This window comes from Dasypus novemcinctus, chromosome 30 (genome assembly GCF_030445035.2).
Source record: "Dasypus novemcinctus isolate mDasNov1 chromosome 30, mDasNov1.1.hap2, whole genome shotgun sequence".
Lineage (NCBI taxonomy): Eukaryota > Metazoa > Chordata > Mammalia > Cingulata > Dasypodidae > Dasypus > Dasypus novemcinctus.
The window spans coordinates 27,668,053-27,691,539 of NC_080702.1; the positions used below are offsets into that span (position 1 = coordinate 27,668,053).

The 23,487-nt window shown below is 56.4% G+C and overlaps 2 protein-coding genes across 3 annotated transcripts in view; both read right to left on the reverse strand.

Moving 5' to 3' along the window:
* Positions 1 to 7,216, reverse strand: part of ZNF653 (zinc finger protein 653) — a 73,594-nt gene extending 66,378 nt beyond the window's left edge. The window contains exons 1-3 of the mRNA XM_058290209.2: positions 6,893 to 7,216; positions 898 to 941; positions 7 to 222 (exon numbers count right to left, since the gene is read on the reverse strand). Coding sequence (XP_058146192.1) covers positions 7 to 222; positions 898 to 941; positions 6,893 to 7,185 — 553 coding nt within the window. The 5' untranslated portion in view covers positions 7,186 to 7,216. The remainder of the gene's footprint in view (positions 1 to 6; positions 223 to 897; positions 942 to 6,892) is intronic.
* Positions 7,217 to 7,581: 365 nt separating this feature from the next.
* On the reverse strand, positions 7,582 to 23,092 carry ECSIT (ECSIT signaling integrator). Of its 2 annotated transcripts, XM_058290532.2 has the most exons (9): positions 23,010 to 23,092; positions 22,679 to 22,816; positions 16,242 to 16,361; positions 11,946 to 12,363; positions 11,493 to 11,716; positions 8,794 to 8,851; positions 8,524 to 8,672; positions 8,278 to 8,383; positions 7,582 to 7,939 (listed from the first exon to the last, which is right to left on the reverse strand). In XM_058290532.2, the coding sequence occupies exons 3-9, from the start codon at positions 16,335 to 16,337 to the stop codon at positions 7,701 to 7,703; spliced, it is 1,290 nt and encodes a 429-aa protein (XP_058146515.1). In that variant the 5' UTR covers positions 16,338 to 16,361; positions 22,679 to 22,816; positions 23,010 to 23,092; the 3' UTR covers positions 7,582 to 7,700. The 2 variants fall into 2 exon arrangements, with proteins under 2 accessions (XP_058146515.1, XP_058146516.1); XM_058290533.2 differs by lacking the exon at positions 22,679 to 22,816 and having other exon boundaries at positions 23,010 to 23,086.
* Positions 23,093 to 23,487: the final 395 nt, after the last annotated feature.

The following is a 23,487-nucleotide window of genomic DNA, read 5'->3' on the forward strand; positions in this document are numbered from 1 at the left end:
GCCCACCTCTGTCGCTGTCGGCGTCCGAGTCGCTGAGCGGCTTCAGGGGCGAGTGCAGGTCCTGGAAGTAGCGGTGGCCGGCCTCGCACTGCCACACGGCCGTGGTGTACAGGCCGAAGGTGGGGTCCAGCTCGGCCAGGTGGGGCTCGTAGGGGCAGCGGTGCTTGTGATCGTCGTACCAGATCACCACGTTCTTCAGGCAGTTCACGTTGCGCCGCCGCCCTGCGGACAAGGGGCCTGGTGGGCGTCGGGGGGGGGGACACCCCGAGACGGCGCCGGGTTTATGGACGGGGGGTGTGGCGTGGGGGAGGTGAGAGCCCTCCGGGGGAAGACTTGGACCTGGAGAACCAAGAAGCCGGGCGCGCAGCAGGTGCACAGTAAGTGCTGGCTGCTTGCTAGTGTACGATCGTCCTGGGCGACAGCTGCCAGGGTCCCGGGCTCCCTCCCCGAAACCGCCCACCTGCTCTCCCCGCCGCAGCCGGAGGCGCACGGGAACCTCCGAGGCAGGTCCGGGCCCTCCTCTCCCCAGAACCCTCCGTGGCTCCCACATCGCTTGGAGCAAAAGCCAAGCCCACCCCCTGCCCGTGGCCCACCAGGCCCCGTCTCCCTGTCCTCGTCATCTCCCGCTCCCTGCCTGCGTCTCTCTGCCCGGGTCAGCCGCGCTGGCCTCCCTGCAGGTCCTTGGATGCGCCAGGCCCCAGCCTGAGGGCTTGGCACTGGCGACTTCCGCTGCCCGTTTCCCAGGCCCCTCCTCGGGGTCCCAGCGCCCCCCTGCCACCGTCCTGGTCGGCCTGTCCTCTGCGTTTCCCATTAGAATGGGAACGGGGCCTGGCACGCCCTGTCCCGGGGAAACGAGCACGCGCGCGGGCAAACACCTCCACCAGCAGGTCCACTCACTTTTCTTCCGTTTTGGCTTTTTGGGGACTTGCTCCCAAGGCTTCCTGCAACAGAGAGAGGCAGTGAGGAGTGAGGGCCGGGGGGGGGGTGGGTGGCGGCTGGCGCTGGGCCAGCAGGCTGCCTGGTGACCCAAGCGGGACGGCCACCGCGCCTGCCGCTCCTCCTGCTCGGGGGTGACAGCACGCGGACGGCAGGATTTTCGTTTCTGGGTTCCGTGCCTGCCCCCACGGGACCTTCCCTCAGGCTCGAGGCCAGGGGAGGAGGTCGGAAGCGGGGGTCGGCGACTTGCTGTGCTACTCTAAGAGGGCCCCCAGAGAGGGGCAAACGTGTGTCCCCCTAAGGGACATACGCCCGCAACTGTGGATGTGACTCTCTCTGGAAAGCGGAGCTTTGACAGAATGATGAGTTAGACGAGGCGAGCTGGATGGGGCTGGACCCTTGCCAGAGTGGCCTGAGCCCTTGTAAGAAGAGGAGACAGTGGGAAGCGGAGGTGGCTCAAGCGATCGGGCTCCCGCCTACCACAGGGGAGGACCCAGGTATGCTCCCCGGGGCCTCCTGGTAAAACACACACACACACACACACAAGGTGTGCCTGCGCAGCGAACCACGCAGCAAGATGATGATGCAACAAAAAGAGAGACGGAGGGGAGAGCCAAGGGCGAGAGGCAGCAGAGACCAGGAGCTGAGGTGGCACAAGGGCCAGGGAACCTCTCTCTACATTGGAGGTCCCCAGGATTGAATCCCGGTGAATCCTAGAGGACAGAACAAGAGGAGACGAAAAGAGAAAGAGACACAGAAGATCCTACGGTGAATAGATACAGAAAGCAAAAACAGCAGGGCAGGGGGAGGGAGATGGGAAAAAAAAAGACGAGGAGATGAGACGAAGAGGCAAGACGGTCATGTGACAGAGGCAGGGACCTGGTAGGCCGTGAGTGGCCGGCAAGCCGCTGCCAGCCCCTCCGTGCTTCAGAGGCCGGGCGGCCCCGCACACGCCTTGAGCTCAGAGGTGTGGCCCCCGGAGTTGTGTGGCCATCGTCTGCTGTTGCCTGAAGCCCACTGGGGGACAACCCCCCATAGGTCCCTCCTCTTGGGTGTGGGCGGGGCCCCTGTCTATGATGGGATGTCACTAGTCCCTCTAAAGGGAGGGTCTCAAGGTGGGCCGGCCCCGATTTAAAAGGGCCTGGGGAAGTGGACTTGGCCCAGTGGTTAGGGCGTCCGCCTACCACATGGGAGGTCCAGGGTTCAAACCCCCGGCCTCCTTGACCCGTGTGGAGCTGGCCCATGCGCAGTGCTGATGCGCGCAAGGAGTGCCCTGCCACGCAGGGGTGTCCCCCGCGTAGGGGAGCCCCACACGCAAGGAGTGCGCCGTAAGGAGAGCTGCCCAGCGCGAGAGAAAGTGCAGCCTGTCCAGGAATGGCACACGGAGAGCTGACACAGCAAGATGACGCAACAAAAGAAACACAGATTCCCGCACCACTGACAACAACAGAAGCGTACAAAGAAGAACACGCAGCAGATAGACACAGAGAACAGACAGCTGGGGCGGGGGGGGGGGGAAGGGAGAGAAATAAAAAGAAATAATAAAATAAAATAAAAAGTTCTGGGCCCCTGCAGGCACCAGGGATCCGAAGCTGAGAACGTGAGGGGGCCTGGGGCGGGCGGCAGGTGACAAAAGACCTGTGGGCAGTCCTGGCCCCCAGCCGGAGAGCTGGGCCCTCTGCCGGAGGCCTAACAGGGCCTGAGGTGGGTCCTTCCCTGGATGCGCCTTGAGGTGAAGGTGCACCCAGCGGGCACCTTCGCTTGGGCCCGGGGGGACCCGGGCAGGGGATGGGGCTGACGCGCGCTGGCCTCTGGTCTCCCGGAAACCTGAGTGTTTTCTGCCCCGGGCTGTGGTCGTTTATTTGTTCAGCAGCACGTGAGCCGGTGCCCAAGGCCCAGGCCCGGGGGTCCCGCTGGCCTCCGCCCCCGGGGGGCGCTGCACCTGCCAGGCGGGTGCTGGGCGCCGGCTGCGGCCTCTGCGTGGACCGAGGGCAGGGCTTTGGGGCCCCCTCGCCCCGACCCTTGGGGGGCCTCACCGTCCCTTCCTGCCGCCATGCGGTGGCCCCACCGCCCCGTGGCCGCCTCCTGTCCTTGTCCCGCGCCCTCGGCCCTGCAGCAGCAGCTCCACGACCGTGGTGAGTGGCCTGGCCTCCCGGCGCCTCAGTTTCCCACCTGTAGCTTGGGATCGTGACGCCACGTCTGGCGGAGCTTCTGGGTGCTGCGGAGAGCTTGGCGCAGACGCCGGCCCCTAGTGATCGCTTGGCGGACTGCTGCCCTTACATCGTGGAGACCGCCCCACGTGGCCAGGGCCGCCTCTTGCCAGATACCCTGGTGGCCCACCAGGACCCCGACCCCACCCAGCCTGATGACACATCTCGGCCCCCCCCACCCCAAGTCTGGGTACCCCTTGGGGCTTCTCTGCCCCCTCTGTCGGCTCCGAGGGCCTGCCCTGGATGCCCAGACCCTCACCCAAACCCGAACGCCCGCGGAAGGCCCTGCTGTGGCTGGGGGCGGGGGTGGGGGTGCCAGCCTCAGGTTCGAGGCCCAGCTCTGCTCTCAGATGGCTGGGTGGCCCCGGGCGGGCCTCTCCCCTCTCTGGCCTCAGTTTCCTTGTCCGCAAGGTGGGGAGAATAGCAGAGGCTCCTACCCCAGAGTGGCGGCAACTTAAACTGGGTCACGTGCATCAAAGGCAAGGCTCTCAGGGTGGCGGACTTGGCCCAGTGGTTGGGGCGTCCGTCTACCACATGGGAGGTTCGCAGTTCAAACCCCGGGTCTCCCTGACCCGTGTGGAGCTGGCCCATGCGCAGTGCTGATGCGCGCAAGGAGTGCCCTGCCATGCAGGGGTGTCCCCCGCGCAGGGTAGCCCCACGCGCAAGGAGTGCGCCCCGTAAGGAGAGCCGCCCAGCGTGAAAGAAAGTGCAGCCTGCCCAGGAATGGCGCTACACACAGGAGAGCTGACACAGCAAGATGACGCAACAAGGAGAAACACAGATTCCCATGCCGCTGACAGCAACAGAGGCGGACAAAGAAGACGAAGCAAATGGACACAGAGAACAGACAACCGGGGTGGGGGGAAGGCGAGGGAAATAAATCTTTAAAAAAAAGGGCAAGGCTCACAACCAATGTCGCCTTCCGAAGCCGCTGCTGCCACACCTCCTACTCGGAGCTGCCTTCCCTTCCTTTCCCTTCCCTGGCCCCCCCTCTGAGCTCCAGCGCCTCGGTGACTCCCGGCGGAGGGTCACAGTTGTGGGGGCACCTCGGGTCCGGCGTGGCCTTCCTGCCAGCCCCCGAGCGCACCCTGGCAACTCCGCCCCGCCCAACTCGGCCACTCACTTTCACGCCCCTAGGTCATTTCTCCCATCCTCAAGTCAAGTGGTCTCGAGCCCCCTGCCCCACCGACGTCCGCCCCATTTCTGTGCCACGCTTGCCCTCTCTGGTTCCTCGGCTCCATCGCGTTGTTGGCCACGCCACGGCTCCCAGCCGCCGCCGCCTCGCTCGCCCAGCAGTATTCGACCCGGCAGATCCTTCCACGTCTACCCTGGGGACTCCCAAATTCAGATCTCCAGCCTGGCCCTCTCCTTGCTCTGCTCCGCGGCCCCGACACCTCCTCGGCCCCCCACAGTGGGTCCTGGGCAAGCTGTCATCTTGCCTCCCCCACAACCAGCCACTTCTTGGCAAACAGCAACCGCAGATTTCCAGGGGCTCGAGTCCAAACCTCGGGCCACCTCTCTTTGAAAAATATAAGCCAGTTCATGTCACTTCTTTGTTCAAAATTCTGCCTTTCAAAAAGGCAAAATAAAATAAAATAAAAATCCTGCCAGGACTCCCACCTCACTGGGAGAAAAACTCAGCGTCCTCCCCAGAGCCCAGAAGGCACTGTAATGTCACCTCCCTGCCCTTGTCATCCCCCACCACCCCCGTTCACTCGTTCCAGTTACATGGGCCTCCTTGCTGCTCCTTGTACACATGGAGAGAGTCCTGCCTCAGAGCCTTTGCACTGGCTGTTCCCGCTGTGAGGAACAGTCGCTCTTCTTCTGGATATCCGCCTGGCTCCTCCTTTTCTCCTTCTGGTCTTTCCTCAAAGGCTGTCTTCTCAACATAGCCTGCCTTGATCATCCTATTAAAACTCCCAACCCGCACTCCTGAGTCCTTTTTCCCCAGTCCATGTTTGTTTTTTCCACAGTCTCTGTAACTCTCCAATGTTCTAGATCATTTATTTTATTATGTTTCTTGTTTGTCCCCTGCCACTCACCAAAATGTCAGCTTCGCGAGGCAAAGATCTTTATTTTGTTCATTTTTTTCATCCTCATCCTGGCACATAGTAAGTGCTCAATAAACATTCCTGACACAACCCCTCCCCAAAAATGAAGAGACGTTGGAAACCGCACAACTGACTGTTTCCCATTTCTCACTGGCTGCTAGGAAGCTCCCAGGCAAATTCCTAGCCCATTTTCCATTCCCTCTTTTTCATATCGCTTGAACTCCTTTGGTCAAGGTTTTTGCCCTGATGTGCCCCAAAACTGCCCTTGTCATGTCCCCCAGTGACCTGTGCCTCACTCAGTCCCTTTTCTTCCTTTCCCCCTTCCATCCTGATTGTCATTCCTGCCTTCTGGTTATGTTTTACAGCCTTTGAACAGAAAACCATCCAAGGACAAGACAAGGTCTAAATAATTCAAGATGATTCTATATCTGCTCGTGTCCCCCGAGGAGGCCCCTCACTCAAGTCAGCAGAGGTTCCTGACCTCCCCTCCCCCGCTCCGCCCCCAGGCCTAGTTTTCACACTCGCCTGCCTGGGTTGCCTCAAAGGCTCAATCTTGCAAGGCCTGCTCTGCTGGAGTTCAGGCAAGCCAAGCTTCTGCAAACGCCACCTTCAGCTTAGGAACCTTCAGCTTAGCATCCTGGGGATGACCAGGAAAGGGCGGGAGGTGTCAGGTGATGGCGGAGAGGGTGGGGTCTGGGCTCCCATTGGCCAGTGGTTCTCCACCCCAGCTGCACACCCAAGTCTCCTCAGGGGGGGAAAAAAAAAAAATACAGGGTCTGTAACCCCACTCAGGCTAAATGGATCAGATACTCTGAGGCTAGGGCACCGGCCTGAGGTTTGCCAAGCTCCCAGCTTCTGCTGGTGGGTGTCTAAGTGAACTGTTACCCCAGGAGGGGTGGGGACAATTCGGCAGGATTTGAGGAACGCCTGCAAGCAAAAACCAGGGCAGATGGAGGATCTCGCGGCTGCACTGCTTGTGACGGGGGATGACCGCCATCGTGGCAGCAGAGAAGGCTGAGCGCTCACTACATGTCACTTAAGGTGCTATGTGCTCTTTTGCACATTTTCATTCCTTTAAACCTCACATCAACCCAGAGGGCAGGAAGGCAACGATTCCACTCGCCCCGTTCACTCTCAAGACGCAGAGACTTTGCAAAGGTCTCTAACCTCCGACTTTAGAGTCGCTAGCTCGGGGCTTTCTTGTCACCTGGGGGCGGCCCCCTGGGCGGAGGGGCTCCCCAGGAGCCAAGAGGTTTGGGGAAGTTGTGTGCGGTCCAGATTGGGAGGGGTGGGGTGGTCCGGGCGCGAGCAGCCACGGAGGGTGGGGTGCGGGGCCTCCACGCGGTCCGAGGTGGGCTCTGATCTCCCACGAGGGGTACGGCTGGCCGCCCCACTGAGTCCAATCACCCGCCCCGGGCCGGGTGGTGTGAGATCCCGAGCAGCTCCGAGGTCTCAGGGGGCGGGGCCGCCCGGCCCGGGGGTGGGGCCGCCGCAGCGCCGAGAGGAGGGACGCGCCCCAGGATTGGGCCGGCCAGGGCCCCAGTGGGCGGGCCCAAGCGCGAGGGGGCGGGCCGAGCGGCCGGGCTCCGCCCAGGCCGGGGCCTCGGCAGCGCCGGGGGGCGGGGCCTCGCGCCGGCGGGGGGTGGGGGCGTCTCCTCCCCGGCGCCCTCCCTCCCTCGGGCCGGGCCCCCTCACCCGTGGCGGCCGCTGCGCTGGCCGCGCTCCAGCGAGATGAGGTAGGCGGCGAGCTTGGCGTCGCTCCAGCCGCTGCGGCGCCGCAGGTCCACCCAGGGCCCGTGCGCCTCGCCCAGGTACACGCGCCGCACGTCGTACTTCTTCCGGGACTCCAGCCGCCGCCGGGCCCGGTCCGACTCCGTGAGCCGCGGCCGGCCCCGCGCCTTGCGGCCCGCCGCGCCCTCCTCGGCCGCCGCCTCCCCGCCTGCGCCCGCCTCCGCCTCCGCCTCGGGCCCCGGCGCCCGCTCCGCCATCCCCCCCTCCCTGGTTACCAGCCTCCCCCGTTGTTAGGAGCCAGGCCGGAAGTGGCGCGCATCGGCCGCGCCGCCGGGAAATTTCTCGCGGCCTCGCGCTGCCCCGCGGCGCCAAAAGGGGACCGAGAGCCAGAACCGCACATGCGCGCCGCCGCTGTCCGTGACCCTCACACACCCCCTTTCTGTTAAACTTTCTAACCCAGCAGGTGACGGGCCCGTGGGCCCTCCACGCCTTGTGGGGGTGACCAGGAGAGGGTAGGGGTGTCGGGTGACGGCGGAGAGGGTGGGCTGTGTCCTGGCCCTGGGGCGGCTCGGCTGGCCCTGGGGCGGCTCGGCTGGCTGCTCACATCTGAGGTCGGGAAGGGGTGGCCACCCTGGCAGAGATGGGGGACGGCAGCCCGGGGCAGGAAACGTTTATTAGCTGTACACGCCAGGGCCGTGTCATGCCCTTCACCCGAGTCCACAGCCCCCCCGGGGACACGGCCGACCCCCCACCCCCAGGCGCGCCCGCGGGCTCAGCTCTGGCCGCGCTCCTGCCGCTGCAGGTCGTCCTCTCCCGCCGCCTGGCCCTGGGGCGGCTCGGCCGGCCCCGGGGACGCCGCCAGGAGCTCCCCGGTGGACGCTGCCAGGCGGAAGACCACGGGGATGCGGGCCAGGGCCGGGTTGGTCTCCTGCAGGCCCTGGATCCACTTGGCCAGCGTGGCCTGGTCGTGAGCGCCCGCCATGCACATGGCGAAGACGGGGCCTTCCTCCACTGTGGGGAGAGACAGGGCCTCAGAGTTGGGGCCTGGGTGGGGCTGGGGCAGCCACCCACTCGCCCCACCCCAAGGTCAGGGGCCTTCGGCCGCCTTTCGGCTTTCCTGTGCCTGCCAGCTTTGGCACACACTGCCCCCCTCTGCCTGGACGGCCCTCCCCATGCTTCTCTTGGGTGAAGCCTCCTGGTTCTCCCGGGAGCCCGAGCTGAGTCACGCCCAGTAGCCAGCACGGCGACACTCCACGCCTGGAGCCCCCGAGGGGGCTGTGCGTGTGCGCCTATGTGTCCAGGGGCACCTGCTGGTTCTCAGTGGGGTGTCCCACCCCTGCGGTTTTTACCTTCATCGATGTCAAACTGATAGTCGTCCCAGCTGCTCCTCCCGTACTCCAGGTCCAGCTGCATTGGGTAGTACAGGTTCCATTCCTCCGGAATCTCCTGCACCTCCTGCGTGGAGGTGAGGTGGGGTCAGAGGCCGAGGATCTTGCAGCCACTTCCCTGACACCCCCTCCCCCAGGCTGGGCAGCAGGGCCAGGCCACACCCACCTCCTGATCCCCCCCCCTCCAGCCAGTGCCAGGGCCCTCACCCTCTCCTCCGGGGGCAGCAGGTCGGCTCTGAGGATGTGGTAATAGACGCACTGGTTGCGTAGCCACAGGGAAAAGGGGCCTTCCACGAAGATGGGCCGGGCTGGGTCGTGGCGGGCCAGGGCCGCCTGCTGGTCGGGGCTCTGGATTCCTGGGGTGGAGAGAGGAACGCCTCGGGCCTCAGCGGAGGGGCTCAGTCTACGTGCCCACCCCGGAGGCCCGCCCCGGAGGCGCCTCGGGGAAGCGGTGCGGAGGCCTGGAGGGGGGCTCACCTACAATGTGGGGCTGGCTGGCATCTGCAGCTCCTGTCCAGTCTTTGGACGAAGGCATCTGCAAGGCAGGGTGGGAGTGGGCGCTCGCAGCCCCCAGCCCCTCCAGGGACCCGGGAGACGGGAACGGGGATCCCAGAGAGCTCAGGGCTCCTCTTGGGCCCATCTATTGGGCCTCCTGTACGTCACTCCAAGCTGTCCCCTCCTTACTTCCATCCCATTTGGCAAAGCCGTCAGCATTTAAGATGCGTCCTCGGAGGGAGCCCTGGAGCGGCCCGCCTGTATTAAAATCCTGGCTCTGGAAAGTGGCTGTGGCTCAAGCAACTGGGCTCTGGTTTACCATATGGAGGACCCAGGTTCGATTCCTGGGACCTCCTGGTAGAAAAAGAAAAAAAGCATCCCAGACCTGCGCGGAGAGGTGCAAGGCCCTCCACGCGGCATGGAGAGGCCCCAAAAAGACAAAGATACAACCAGACAGAAAACAAAAACCCCGGCTCTCCCACAAACTGCATGACCTTGGCCAAGCCACTTTACCTGCGTGCCTTAGTCTCCCCCACTGCAAAACAGGGATGAGAACGCGGACTTTCCCTGGTTGTAACGTGCTCAGATGTCAGTTCTTGCCATACAGCAAAAATGAAGTGCTTATGAAAAATCAGTTTCACATGCACAGAATATCCCAGGAGACCCAAAAACCATGTCATGGTGTTTGCCTCCGTGGAGAGGCAGGGTGGGAAGGCTGACTTTTGTATCTTTAACTAAGTTTTATACCTTGAACATGGTTACTATTCACAAAAACTAAATTAAATTTAAAATTTTCAGAAAGGTACATGCTCCTTGGCAGAGACGTCTGGCCTCTTGGAGCATGTAAGAGCAATCCTTTCAAGCTGAACAGCACCGCGGTGTATTGATGGATACTGACGTAGAATAGACTCCAAGCCACATTTAAGTGCAAAAAGCAAAAAGCAAGGAGCAGCATACGTGTCTACTAGTCTGTCATTTGAGAAACATGTTTTAGAAGCGTTTTTTCCTCCTGGGCCCTTTTGCCAAACAGTTTGTAAATTTATACTAATTTTTCATTTCAAATTTAACACCATGGAGTGTTTTCCTTAACTTTTTCAGCTGTGTATTTGCATCTGTTTTTCCTCTGAGGCAGAAAAAATCCTGCTTCCTATCAACAGGTTTTTTTAAAAAATTGAATAATCCTTCAGTATCTATTAGTTTCAATATTATCGCCACCCATGAAGCTATGGGATTAAGTTCAGGATTTACCTGCAGTTTTTTGTTGTTCTTTGAATACATGACTCTAAGGATACATAGTTGACAATGAACTTAGAAAAATTTCTCTTGGAGGTGATGTTACCAATGAGATCTCTAGTCTCAATGTTGGTATTTTTTCCTTAAATTTTATTTATTTTTGACTACACTGAACATTTACAGTGATTAAGATGCAACCCAAAATGTGGCAAAATGTTGAAATTGGTGGACCTGGATATCTGGGGTGGTGGCGGGACAGCACAGTGGAATTCTCTGTATGGGGTTTATATTATTTTCGTAACTGTCCTGTAGGTTGATGTCAGAATTAAAAGTTTAAGGGGCCGGGGAGTCAACCCATATGACAAGAAAATGTCTTGCTCCAATTCTGTCCCCTCTACCCAAGTCCTTCCTGCTCTCTGAGCCAGAATCTTTTTCCCCATTTCTGATGTAGAATCTTTCCAGTATTTGCTTTTGTGAAAAGCAGCAAATTCGCCTGCCCGCTCTCTTGGCCTCCTCGCTTCTGCTATGGGAGGGCAGCTTCCCGTCCACACAGCTCCTCACTGGCCCTTTTCACCTTCTTCAGGCTGCCGGGTCCCGGGCAGTGCAGAAAGGCCAGATCCACACACCCTCCCTTGATAAGAGAGCCGGTTTGTTTGTTTGTTTGTTTGTCCTGCCAAATCTTGGTGCTGGGGTCATGTTTTCAACCATTCTGTATGTATTGTTCAAAATGCACCACAGAGGAAAAATAATATATACATAAAATGGTACTTGCTGGTATTCTACTATAGAATTATTGTGAGTCTAGCAATGGAAGAAACTGTATCATTGGTGTGGAGACAGTGGCTGCAGGAGTTCTGGGGACAGGGAGAGGGAAAAAGAGGTGAGATGTGGGGGCATTTTCAGGACTTGGAGTTGTCCTGAATGATATTGCAGGGACAGATGCTGGGCATTGTATATCCTGCCATAACCCACTGAATGGACTGGGGGAGAGTGTCAACTACAATGTAAACTCTAATCCATGCGGTGCAGCAGTGCTCCAAAATATATTCACCCAATGCAATGAATGTGCCACGATGAGGAAAGAGGTTGTTCATGTAAGAGGAGAGGTGGGGTGGGGAGTGGGGTATGTGGGAACCTCTTATATTTTTCAGTGTAACGTTTTTGATATTTATGTATCTTTAAAAAAAAAAAGAAGGGATGTATGTGCAAAAAAAGAGGATATTTTTAAAATCTGCTTGCGAATGCACAGGCTCTCTTAGGAGGAAGAACTGGGGTGCTGGAAAGGACAGTCCCGTCTGGCTGAAGGGGCCGGGGTAGGCGAGTCGGGCCATTCGCTGCGTGATTTTTTGGGGGTGCTCCTTGGCGTTTGCAACCACACAGAAGGGAAGGAGCGCCCGGGCAGGCCGTGCGGGGACTGGTGGCCTCTGGCGTGGTCAGGGGCCGCGTACCTGGTAGACGGTGAGCTTGGCGCTGAGGTCGGGCTCCACGTGCCGCAGGCCCAGCCTGGCCAGGTCCACGGGGTCCTGGGGCAGGTCCCGGGGCACGGGGAAGGGGTTGACGTTCTGGAAGCGGGAGAACCACAGCCGCATGCGCACGTACTTGAGCATGGGGTAGCTGCGGCGGCCAAATATCTGCGTCAGCAGGAACTCGGTCTCCTTGTTGGGCATCACCCCTGCAGCCCGGGGAGGGAGGGGCAAGACAGAGGGACGGGGGGGCGCGGGGAGGCAGGCATGAGCAGGGGGAATCAGAGAGCAGGCAAGGAGGGAGGAGAGGATGGGGAGGACGAGGAGAAAATGAGCCAGCGGGAGGCGGGGAAGGGACGCCAGACAGAAGGAGGTGGAGGAGGAGCAGGACGAGAGGGAACCGGGAATCAGAGCCGCGGCGGGGCCCGCCGGCCTCACCGTGGTTCTCCATCTGCTCCAGCACGGCCACCCCGCACTCCTGCTGCCGCGGGTAGTGCAGGAACATGCGCTGGATGATGCTGCGCGGCTGGAACACCTCCTTGGGGAAGACGTCGAGCAGCAGGTTGTAGACGGCCAGGTCGCGCTCCACGCCATAGGCCCGCATCTTGCGCAGGGCCAGGTAGATGAAGTCCACGTGGCCCCGCCTGCGCACGCTCTGCTGCTCGAAGTGCCGCAGGGCCCGCACGAAGCCCGCCTTGTCCCGCCGCCCGTCGGGCGCCGCCGCAAACAGCTCCTCATAGAGGGCCAGGGCCCCTGCTGGCCTCCGCGGGGGTGGCGGGGGGCGCGGGGCCAGCGTGGACTCGGAGGTGCGGGCGGCTGCGCCGCAGTGGAGGCCCCGTGGGGCTGGCGGGGACACCTGGCAGGAGGAGAGGAGAGAGATGGCTGGAGGCTGGCCCCCAGCGTGCGGCCAGGGTGGCGCCTGGCGGCGAGCGGTGCCAGTGGGCATCCCCAGGGAAGGCTGAGGCTGCGCTCGCAAACCCAAGACCAGGCGCCACTGCAAAGTGATAAAACCCGATGCTGGCGCCGCTGTGGGGAAACGGACACTGTCGGCCACTGCTGAGGGAGGTGGTAAAACCTCCACGGAGCCAATAAGGCATTATTCTCAACAATTGCAAATGCCCCCTGGCCCGGGGAGCCCACATCTGGATGTTTAAATGTGACAGCTACAAGCACACGTGTGCCAAATGCCTTTTCTGGGAAGTTATCCACAGCAGCAGTGGAGCTGGCCCAATGCCCCTCAGCAAGGAAGTGGATGAGAAAGCTCTGCAGCTGTAAAACAGACTGAGACGGGTTTTATTGTGTGTGATCCCAAGGAATAAGCTCCAAGGTATGTTATTAAGTGGAAGAAAGTATGGTGAAAACACATGTGGGAAGCGCATTTGGCTCAGTGGATAGAGCATCCGCCTACCACATGGGAGGTCCAGAGTTCAAACCCAGGGCCTCCTTGACCCGTGTAGAGCTGGCCCATGCGCAGTGCTGATGCGCGCAAGGAGTGCCCTGCCACGCAGGGGTGTCCCCCGCATAGGGGAGCCCCATGCGCAAAGAGTGCTCCCCATAAGGAGAGCCACCCAGCACGAGAAAAGCGCAGCCTGCCCAAGAATGGTGCCACACACACGAGAGCTGACGCAGCAAGATGACGCAACAAAAAGAAACACAGATTCCCGGTGCCACTGACAAGAATACAAGCAGACACAGAAGAACACACAGCGAATGGACACAGAGAGCAGACAACTGGGGGCGGGGGGAAGGGGAGGGAAATAAATAAAAAATAAATCTTAAAAAAAAGTGTAGATTCCTGTTTGTATAAAAGAAAAAAATCTATAGTTGATCCTAATTATTTGCAGGTACTATATTTGCCAGATTGCCTACCTGCTAAAATTGATCTGTGACCCGTAATCAACACGGTACTTTCGTGGTCCTCCTTGGACACGTGAAAAATCTGCCACCCGAGGGACATTTCCAGTTAAAGTGGACAAGGCCACACTCTGCCTTCCTGGTTCAACTTGCATACTGTAAACGAGCGTCCTTTTGCAGTGTATCCAGCACCACGTTTTCCGGGGCTTTTTGTCGGGGCTTTCGCTGTTAACAGTGGCCCCCAGGTGTAGTGCTGAAGTGCCGTCTAGTGTTCCTAAACACAGGAAGACTGGGATGTGCCTATGCACGCGTCAGGTGAGCTTCCTTCAGGAAGGAATTGCAGCGCTGGTGGGTGTGAGTTCAGCGATACTGAATCAGCAGTGTTTACTGAGTAAGGTGGCCTTAAACAGAAACACACGTCAAACAAGGGTACGTACTGACGGTCTGATGAAAAGGTCGTGGCCAAAAGCTCACGAGAACCTAACCCTGTATTTCCCTTCGCAGCCTTGGTTCATTCCGGACTCGCGGCAACTTCAGAGAACACAACTACCTGAATAAAGAGAATCAACTCTTTATAATTTTTTTTTTTTTGCTTGCATAGGTACAGAGTAACTCTGGAGGAAATATAATCAGCAGGTGATGCCTCTTGCATCCAGAGAGGGTGGACAAGAGAGGGGCAGGCCCTTGCCACCATGCAGCCTCTGAACTTTCTGAAGTCCAAACTACATTGCCCCATAGCATTAACTGTGTTGCCGCTTCCACAGGTAAGATTTAAAACTGGGAATTTAAAAAAGGAAAGAAAAGAAAACACAGATCTTGGACTCGGCGGGAGTCTTGGCTTTCTCAGCCAAGCCATGTTCCTACATTCCACTTTCCTGCTCGGGAATCAGTTTCCCCAGCTGTGATGGTGTCACTGCCCTTAGGGCACGGAGACCTTGCTTCCATGAGCAGGGACAAAGCAGGCTGCTGGGAGCAGGTGCAATCCCTCTGGCACAGAAGCTGACAAACCAGGAGGTCCTCAGGCCAAATCTAGCCTTGTGTAAATAAAATTTAACTGGAGCACAGTTCAGCTCATTCATTTACAGATTGCCTGAGGCAACTTTTTTGTTGCTACAGGTGAGTCCTTCTGATGGAGATCTTGTGGCCCAGGGCAAAGCTGAAAATAGCTACTCTTTGTGCCTTTAAGAGGAAGTTTGGGGAAGTGGGTGTGGCTCAAGAGACTGGGCTCCCGCCTACCACATGGGAAGTCTGTGGTTCGGTTCTCGGTGCCTCCTAAAGCAGACAGCGAGCTGGCATGACGGGCAGGTCCAGCAAAGCTGACACAACGAGATAATGTAGTGAGAGAGACAAGAAGAAAAACATAATGAGAGACACAACAAAGCAGGGAGCAGAGGTTCCCAGTGCCTCCTAAAAGAGGACGAGCAGGACGGCAAGCTGGCACGAAGGGCAGACACGGCAAGCTGATGTGACAAGATGACACAACAAGAGACACAAGAGGAGAAGCATAACGAGAGACACAACAAAGAGCAGGGAACGGAGGTGGCTTAAGCAATTAGGCACCTCCCTCCCACATCAGAGGCCCCAGGTTCAGTTCCTGGTGCCTCCTAAAGAAACAAGGAAGATGAACAGACACAGCAAAGGCAAATGACGAAGGGGTGGGGAGAAAGAAAGAAATAAAATAAATCTTAAAAAAAAAAAAAGAGGAAGTTTGCCGACCCCAGCTCTAGACAGTCCATGGACATCTTAGATTTCTTATCTTACTTAAGTGGACGGTTTTGAATGGGCTGGTTTACTCATAAGGCCTTGTCAAAAATGTGTAGCTAATGAGGGCTAAGAGTCACCGACTAGTCTCACCTTCCGGGCACTGTTGAGGACCCCAAGAGCGTGAGACTCATTTCATCTTTACGACTGCACTTGAGGGAGTGCTCGCACTGTGCCCGCTTTACAGACGAGGAAACTGGGGCCCGGGGGGTTGACGTGGGGTGTCTAGTGGGAGCTGGGAACCTCTGCTCTCAGTCCCTCTGCTTGCAGGCAATGTACTGCTTACGCTGGGGTGAGCTCACCCAATGTACTGCTTTTAGTTAGGGTGCAGTCAGAAAGGGGGGGAGGGAAGCGGATGTGGCTCAACGGATAGAGCCTCCGCCGACCACATGGGAGGTCCAGGGTTCAAACCCCGGGCCTCCTGACCCGTGTGGAGCTGGCCCATGTGCAGTGCTGATGCGCGCAAGGAGTGCCCTGCCACGCAGGGGTGTCCCCCGCGTAGGGGAGCCCCATGTGCAAGGAGTGCGCCCCATAAGGAGAGCCGCCCTGTGTGAAAAAAGCACAGCCCGCCCAGGAGTGGCGCCACACACATGGATGGAGTGCTGCCACAACAGGATGACGCAACAAAAAGAGACACAGATTCCCAGTGCCGCTGACAAGAATGCAAGCGGTCACAGAAGAACACACAGCAAATGGACACAGAGAGCAGACAACTGTGGGGGGGGGGCGGGGGGCGGGGAGAGGGAAGAAAAAAAGAACTACCCTATTTTAAAAAAGGGGGGGGGGAAGGGGCGCGTGGACTTGAAGTGAAGTTTTGGGCAACTGATACAGCAGGTGGGATGGGCATAGGGCAAAAATCAGAAAAGGAAGCTCTGGAATGCTCCAAAGTGGGTGGACACGACCCACGAGATGGTGTGAATGAAACGGCTACCGCAGGGGTGGACCCAGAGTAAATCTCACGCAAGGAGCTCCTCAGTCAGGGTCACCTCTGAAGCTGGGGGCCTTCGACGGGCCCTCGGAGTGGACAGGTTGGCCCAGACCCCGGAGCCGGCTTGATCGGAAGGGGTGGACCGTGAACGCCAGGCCCTCCTCCCACAGCCCACCCCAGCTGCCCGTTACCTGAGAGAGGCGGCTCCCAGCGAGGGCGGCCCCGCAGACGCCGCCCCAGCCCCTCGAGAGGCCCCGGGCCAGCAGGCTGGACGGCCCCCAGCTCATGGCTTGGCTTGTCAAGACGACCACCTGGCCAGGAGAAAGGACAGGGCGTCGGCCTGGCACCCCCCCGCTGCTCACCGCGACAAGACCCCCCAGGGGCAAGAGGCCCCGTTCCACACTGCGCGGCTCACCCACCCCGCAATTCTCGGTGGCCTGGGTTCCTCGTCCCGAAACGGGCCTCCGATGACAGCTAAAATTGGGGGTCCCTGCTCTGCTGGACCAAACCCTTCACTTTCTTGAGGAATTTGCTCCTGCAGCGGTCCCCCCACTCTACTGGCTCCTTCTTATTGTTGTTGTTGTTATTTTTTTAAGATTTTACTCATCCCCCCCTTGTTGTTTGCGCTCGCTGTCTGCTCCGTGTCCTTTTGCTGTGTGCTCTCTGTGTCTGTTCGTCTTCTCTTCTCTCATTGACTTTCCTCTTTTGTGTTTCTCTCATTGCATCAGCTTGTTGCACCTGCCCACCACGCTGGCTCGCCTTCTCCAGAAGTACCAGGAAGTGAACCTGGGACCTCCCATGTGGTAGGCAGGAGCCCAATCACTTGAGCCACATCCGCTTCCCTCTTATTGTTTTTAACAGCTTTATTCACAACCAGCCCACCCTTTTCAGGTGTACAGCTTAATGGTTTTTAGCATACTTAGAGTGGGCAACCATCACCACGATCTAATTAGTCATATTTCTGTCCTCCCCCAAAAGGATATCTCTGTACCCATTAGCTGTCACTCCCCAATCCTCCCTCCCCCTCCCCCCACCCCGGCAACCACTCATCCCCTCCTGGTGTCTACAGATTTGTATATTCTGGGCATTTGCATAAACGGAATCAGACAACATGTGCTTTTTGTGACGGGCTTCTTTCCCTTAGCATGTTTTCAAGGTTATCTGAGCTGTAGCGTGGATCAAACCCTTATTCCTTCTCACTGCAGGAAAAAGAAATCGTCTTTTGTACAGCTAGAGCCACACTTTATTTATGCACTCCTCAACTGAGGGATCTCTGAGTTGTTTCCACTTGCTGGCTCTAATGAATAAAGCAGCTAAGAACATTCCTGGGTAAGTTTTCATGGGAACATATGTTTACACTCCTCTTGGGTATATTCTTAGCAGTGTAACGGCTGGGACATATGGTAACTACGTGTAACATTTTGAGGACCTGCCAAACTGTTTTCCAAAGTGGCTGGACCATTTTACATTCCCACCAGCAATGTAGACAGGATCCAATTTCTCCACATCCTCTCCGAGAGGTTGAGCATCTCTCGTGCTTTTTGGCCATCTGTATCTATTCTTTGGAGAAGTGTCTATTCTGAGTCTGTGTCCATTTTTAAAATTGGGCTATTTTTCTTTTCATCATTGAGTTGTAAGACTTCTTTATATATTCTGAACCCTAGATCCTTAAATTCTGTAAACCCTTTCTCCCCTTCAGTGTGGGTGTTTTGTTTTGGGTACCAGACATGGAATCCCGGACCTTATACATATGAAGCAGGCACTTGGCCCCTGAGCGACATCTGCTCCCCAATGAGAGAGGTGGTTTTTTCGTTTGTTTTTAGGGGGTACCAGGGAGCAAACCATGGAAAGCAGGTGCTCGACCACTGAGCTACCTCCACTCCCCTAGGTGGGTTATCTTTTCACCTTTTCATGGTACTGTTTGCAGCACAAGTGTTTAACTTTGATGACATTGAATTTATCCGTTTTTCCTCATGTAGCTGTGTTTTTGGTGTTGTACCTAAGAAAGCACTGGCTAAGCCAATGTCACAAAGATTTACCCCTCTGTTTCCTTTTAAGACTTCTATCATTTTAGTTCTCAAATTTAGTTCTCAAAATTTAATTAATTTTGAATTTTTATTTTTTTCTAAAATTTTTTAGGAGGTGCTGGGAATTGAACCTGAGATCTCGTATGTATGAAGTGCGCACTTAACCACTGAGCGAAAACTTTTCTGCAATTTTGAATTAATTTTTGTAAGAGATGTGAGGGTGTAGCAGTTTGATATTGGTGATGAATTGAAAAAGAAATATTGGATTATCCTCTGGGCATATTAGATTATATTGGATTCATAGGTTTACTTGATTAATTATGTAAACCTCTTGTGCCAGTAGGGCATGGCATGGCATGGCAAAGGACGGAGTTAAGGGTTTTTGATGTTGGAATTTGATGCTGAAGCCTTAAGCTGGAGCCCTGGGAAGAGAGGAACCCAGGAAGCCTGAGCCCTGGCAGACGTTGGCAGCCATCCTGCTCCAACACGTGGAAATATCCTTTGGTGAGGAAAGTAACTTATGGCCTGGTATCTGCAAGCTCCTACCCCAAATAAATACCCTTTATGAAAACCAACCAATTTCTGGTATTTTGCATCAGCACTCCTTTGGCTAATACAAAGGGGATCAGCTTTATTCTTGCATGTCAATATCAGCTGTCCCAGCACCATTGGTTGTAAAGACTAATCATTCCCCATTCAATTGTCTTGGCGCAACTGACCTTTGCCTGAGTATTGCTCTGTCTTCTAGACCTTATGCCAGTACCTCCCTGTCTTGATTATGGTTGCTTTGTAGTCAGTTTTGCAATCAGGAAGTGTGAATTGTCCAACTTTGTTCTTTTTCAAGATGTTTTGGCTATTCTGGCTCCCTTGCATTTCCTACTCAATTTTCCCATCAGCTTGTCAATTTCCTTGTCAATTTCAGCAAGGTGGACAGGTGGGATTCTGATAAGCACCTGATGACTCTGGAGTTCGGTTTGGGAGGTACTCCCATCTTAATTAAGTCTTCTGACCCACGAACATTATTAGGATGGCTCTCTAATAACATAGATCTTAATTTACAATGGTTTGTGTAGCTTTCAGTGAACAAGACTTGTACTTTTTTTGTTAAATTTATGCTTAAGTATTTATTCTTTATGAAGCTATTATAAATGGAAACGTTCTCTTAGTTTTATTTTCACATTGTTTTAGGTGTATGGAAATACAATTTATTTTTATGTTATCGTCTCTCCTGCAACCTTGCTGAATGCATTTGTTAGTTCTAATCATTTTTTTGTCAATGCCTTAAGATTTTCTGTAGAAAAGATTTTCTATAGAAAAGACATGTTATCTGCAAATAGTTTCCCTTCTTCCTTTCCAATCTGGAAGTCTTCAATTTCTTTTCTTTTCTCCCATTCCTAAATTGTGGAGTGTTTTATCATGAAAGCGTGATTTTTCTGCATCGATTGATGATCATATGGTTTTTGTTCTTTATTCTATTCCTGTGGTGACTAAAGGCTTTTTGCATCTACATGATTAAGAGATACTGGTCTTTAGTTTTCTTGTGACATCTTTTTTGTTTTGTTTTAAGGAGGTACCAGGATTGAACCCAGGACCTCATACACGGGAAGCAGGTGCTCAACCACTGAGCCACATCTGCCCCTCTGTTTAGTTTTGGTATCAGGACAATCCCGGCCTCATAGAATGAGTTGGAAAATGTCTTGATCATTCTTGTCACCATTAAACCAGCTCTAGCCTCTCCCATCTGGACCCCCAAGTCCCACTCCAGCCTCTGTTCAATACCTCTACTCCCTTTAGAGCAAAGCTTCTCCCAAGAGGTGTCACACATGACAGCGCCTCCCTCACTCTCAACTGGCCCAGCCATTCCACTGAAACTGCTCTTGTAAGGGTACCCACCCCACCTGTGTTCTCTATCTTACAAAGCCAGTGCTTCCTTTTCAGGCCTCACCTGGCTCAATTTCTCAGTAGAAAATGTTTTGCCTCCCTCCCTCCCTGCCTCTCTTTGAAAACACCCGCTGGGTTTTCTTTTTTGTTTTAAAGATTTATTTTTTTAAAAATTTATTCCCCTCTCCCCTCCTCTCAGTTGTCTGTTCTCTGTGTCCATTCACTGTGTGTTCTTCTGTGTCTGCTTCTATCCTTATCAGCGGCACCGGGAATCTGTGTTTCTTTTTGTTGCGTCATCTTGTTGTGTCACCTCTCCCTGTGTGCAGTGCCATTCCTGGCAGGCTGCACTTCTTTCACGCTGGGCGGCTCTCCTTATGGGGTGCACTCCTTGCACGTGGGGCTCCCCTATGCGGGGGACACCCCTGCGTGGCACGGCACTCCTTGCACACATCAGCACAGCACGTGGGCCAGCTCCACACGGGTCAGGAGGCCCGGGGTTTGAACCTTGGACCTCCCATGTGGTAGGCGGACGCCCTAACCACTGAGCCAAGTCCGCTTCCCTGGGTTTTCCTCCTAGCTCCCAGGCTTCTGTTGCTCAGCCAGTCGGCACGATCCCGTTTCTTCCCACTTCCTTCTCAGGTTGTCAAGGCTGGACAACTTGACGGCGCTCTGCATCACCCGGATCTGATTAAAATGCCGATTCCGATTCCCCAGGCCTGGGGCACGATTCTGGACCCCTGAGCAGCTCCTGGGTGACGCTGCTGCTGCCAGGCTGGGGGCCGTGCCTCAAGTGACCAGGCTGCCGAGGGGCCCCCATTCTGAGCTGCCCTGGCTGCTTTCCTGTGGGGTCACGGCACATGCTCCCCACTTCTCTAGGGTTTGCAGCTCTAGTGGTTCCCAACCTTTGCTCATGTAGAATCATCAAGGGAGGTTTTAAAAATCCCCATGCCCTGGCTACAATTCAGATCAATTAAATCAGAATATTGGGGGGGCGGGGCGCATTAGCATTTTTAAAGCACCCCAATGACTCTAATATGCAGCTACGATTAAGAACCACTGTTCTGGGAAGTAGATATGGCTCAAGCAATGGCATCCTGCCTACCACATGGGAGGTCCTGGGTTTGGTTCCCAGGTGCCTTCTAATGAAAACAAGGGGGCACGGACTTGGCCCAGTGGTTAGGGCGTCCGCCTACCACACGGGAGGTCCGCGGTTCAAACCCCAGGCCTCCTTGACCCGTGTGGAGCTGGCCCATGCGCAGTGCTGATGCACGCCAAGGAGTGCCCTGCCACGCAGGGGTGTCCCCCGCATAGGGGAGCCCCACACGCAAGGAGTGCGCCCCATAGGGAGAGCCACCCAGTGTGAAAGAAAGCGCAACCTGTCCAAGAATGACGCCGCACACACGGAGAGCTGACACAGCAAGATGACCCAACAAAAAGAAACAGATTCCCGGTGCCGCTGATAAGGATAGAAGCGGTCACAGAAGAACACACAGCAAATGGACACAGAGAGCAGACAACTGGGGGCGGGTGGGGGGAAAGAAATAAATAAAAAATAAAGAAAATGAGCCCACAATGAACAGACACTGCACATGCAAACAACGAGGGGGTGGGGAGAAATAAATTAAATCTTAAAAAAGAAGCGAAACAAAATCACTGTTACTGTTCTAAACTTTCCCTCCTCAAAGTGTACCCCAGGGGCCAGCAGCAGCAACATTACCTGGGCACTGATTGCAAATGGAAAATCTTGGTCCTAACCCCAACCTGCCTAATCAGAACGGGCACTGCAGCAAGGGCCCAGGTGTCTCCCATGTCCATTCAAGTCTGAGCCGCACTCCCAAATGTTTCTCTCCCACACCAGCTCTGAGCTCCAGCCTCAATACCTAACTGCCACGTTGGTGTATATCCAGCCACCCCGAGCATAACTTGCTCCAGACTGACCCCTGCTTTTAAACTTGTTCCTCCCCAGCTCAGCTTATGGCCCCACCATTCCTGGTGTTCAGATCACAAACAGTTCCAAGTTCACTACGTCCCTCGCTCCCCCATGCAGTACATCAACAAGGGCTGCAGATTATTTCCAAACGGATCCCAGATGCAACCATTTCTCTCCATCCCAAATCATCACCTCTCCCCTGGACATCTACCCAGCCTCTCACTTCTAAGCCTTCCACTACCGTCAGTCCTGTGTCCCCACCGTGGCCACAGGGGACTTTTAAAAACGTAAGCTCAATTAATTCAGTGCTCTTCTGCCTAAAATCGCTGACGGTATCTCACACCTAGAATAAAATCCTACAGGAACTCTCTCTCCAAACTCAACTTCAGCTCTGGCTACACTGTTTCTTAAGCCAAATTTAGTCCCGTTTCGGAGCCTTCGCACTTCTTTTCTCTCTTTTTGGAACTTTCTTTCCCCAGATCTCCCCATGACTGTCTCTATTCAAATGAGAGGCATTCACTGACCGCATCCCTCCCCCCCTCCCAATCTAAAAAACCCCCATCACTCTAATTATTGCATTTTTAGCAGTTATCAGTATCTGAAATCCTGTATCCCTTATTTATGGCTATTTCGATATGTGGCTGCCCCTCAAGAAATCTGTCTTCTTCATTTCCATGTCTCCAGCTCTCGGACAGTGTCTGGCAGAGAGGGTAAGTACCCAACGAGTATCAGCCGAATGGGAATAAGATCTCAATTTCTATCAGTCAACCCCGTGGCAGGATGGACGTACAGCAGCTCTGGAGTCTGCCTAGATTCTGGGTTCCCGGGGAGAGAGAGGCCGCCGCGGGTTCGAATTCCCGCCGCGCTACCGACTGGCGGCGTGACCTCGGGCAACGGCCTGAACGCCTCCGAGCCTCAGTCGTCCCATCTGCAAAATGGGAGAAGAGAGGCGTGGGGCAGCGGGCGTCCTTGCCCCGCACCTGAAAAGGTCACGGCGCCCCGGCCCTGCAGCCGGTGCCCTCCGGGGCCTCCCTTTCGCGCTCCCGAACCCGGAACCGGCCGCCCCGGGGCCCAGCAGCTCGAGCTCGTCCCCCCCGCGCGCACCTCCCGCTCCCACCTACCTCCTCACGCGGCCGCCCGGGCCCTCCGGGCCGGCTCGGTCTCGCGGCTGGGCGCCGCCATGTTGGCCCGAAGGCCTTCCGGGTCACGGGCCCGCCGGGGCGCCAGCAAATCAAGGAGGCCGGTTCGGAGAGGCCCCGCCCACGCCAGCGGCAGCACCAATGGGAAGAAGGCGGAGTCACCTTGGTCCCGCCTCACAGCGAGCCGGGCCCCGCCCCTAGCGAGCCCAGAGGCCCCGCCCCCGCAGCCTGGGAACCTTGGAGCGCGGCCGGCCTGGGAGCCGCTGGGCCGTTCCCAGGCTTGCGAGGCTTGGACCCCCGAGGTCCCGGAACCCCAGCCCGCGGCCCCGATGTCCCCTCTAGAAACGCGGAGATGACGCCTTCAAGCTGGCAGGGATGTGGATGCCTTCCCTCGGGCAACACACTTGTATTGAGCGCCCACTCTCTGCCAGGCACAGTTCTAGGCCCCCTGGGGGGGAGC

Excerpts from the sequence above, each read along its gene's own strand:
- ECSIT (XM_058290532.2), bottom strand. The coding sequence starts at position 16,337 with ATGAGCTGGGGGCCGTCCAGCCTGCTGGCCCGGGGCCTCTCGAGGGGC. Across the intron at positions 12,364-16,241 it reads CTGGGAGCCGCCTCTCTCAG|GTGTCCCCGCCAGCCCCACG; the intron begins GTAACGGGCAGC and ends TCCTCCTGCCAG. Across the intron at positions 8,852-11,492 it reads CCAAGCTCACCGTCTACCAG|ATGCCTTCGTCCAAAGACTG; the intron begins GTACGCGGCCCC and ends CCTGCCTTGCAG.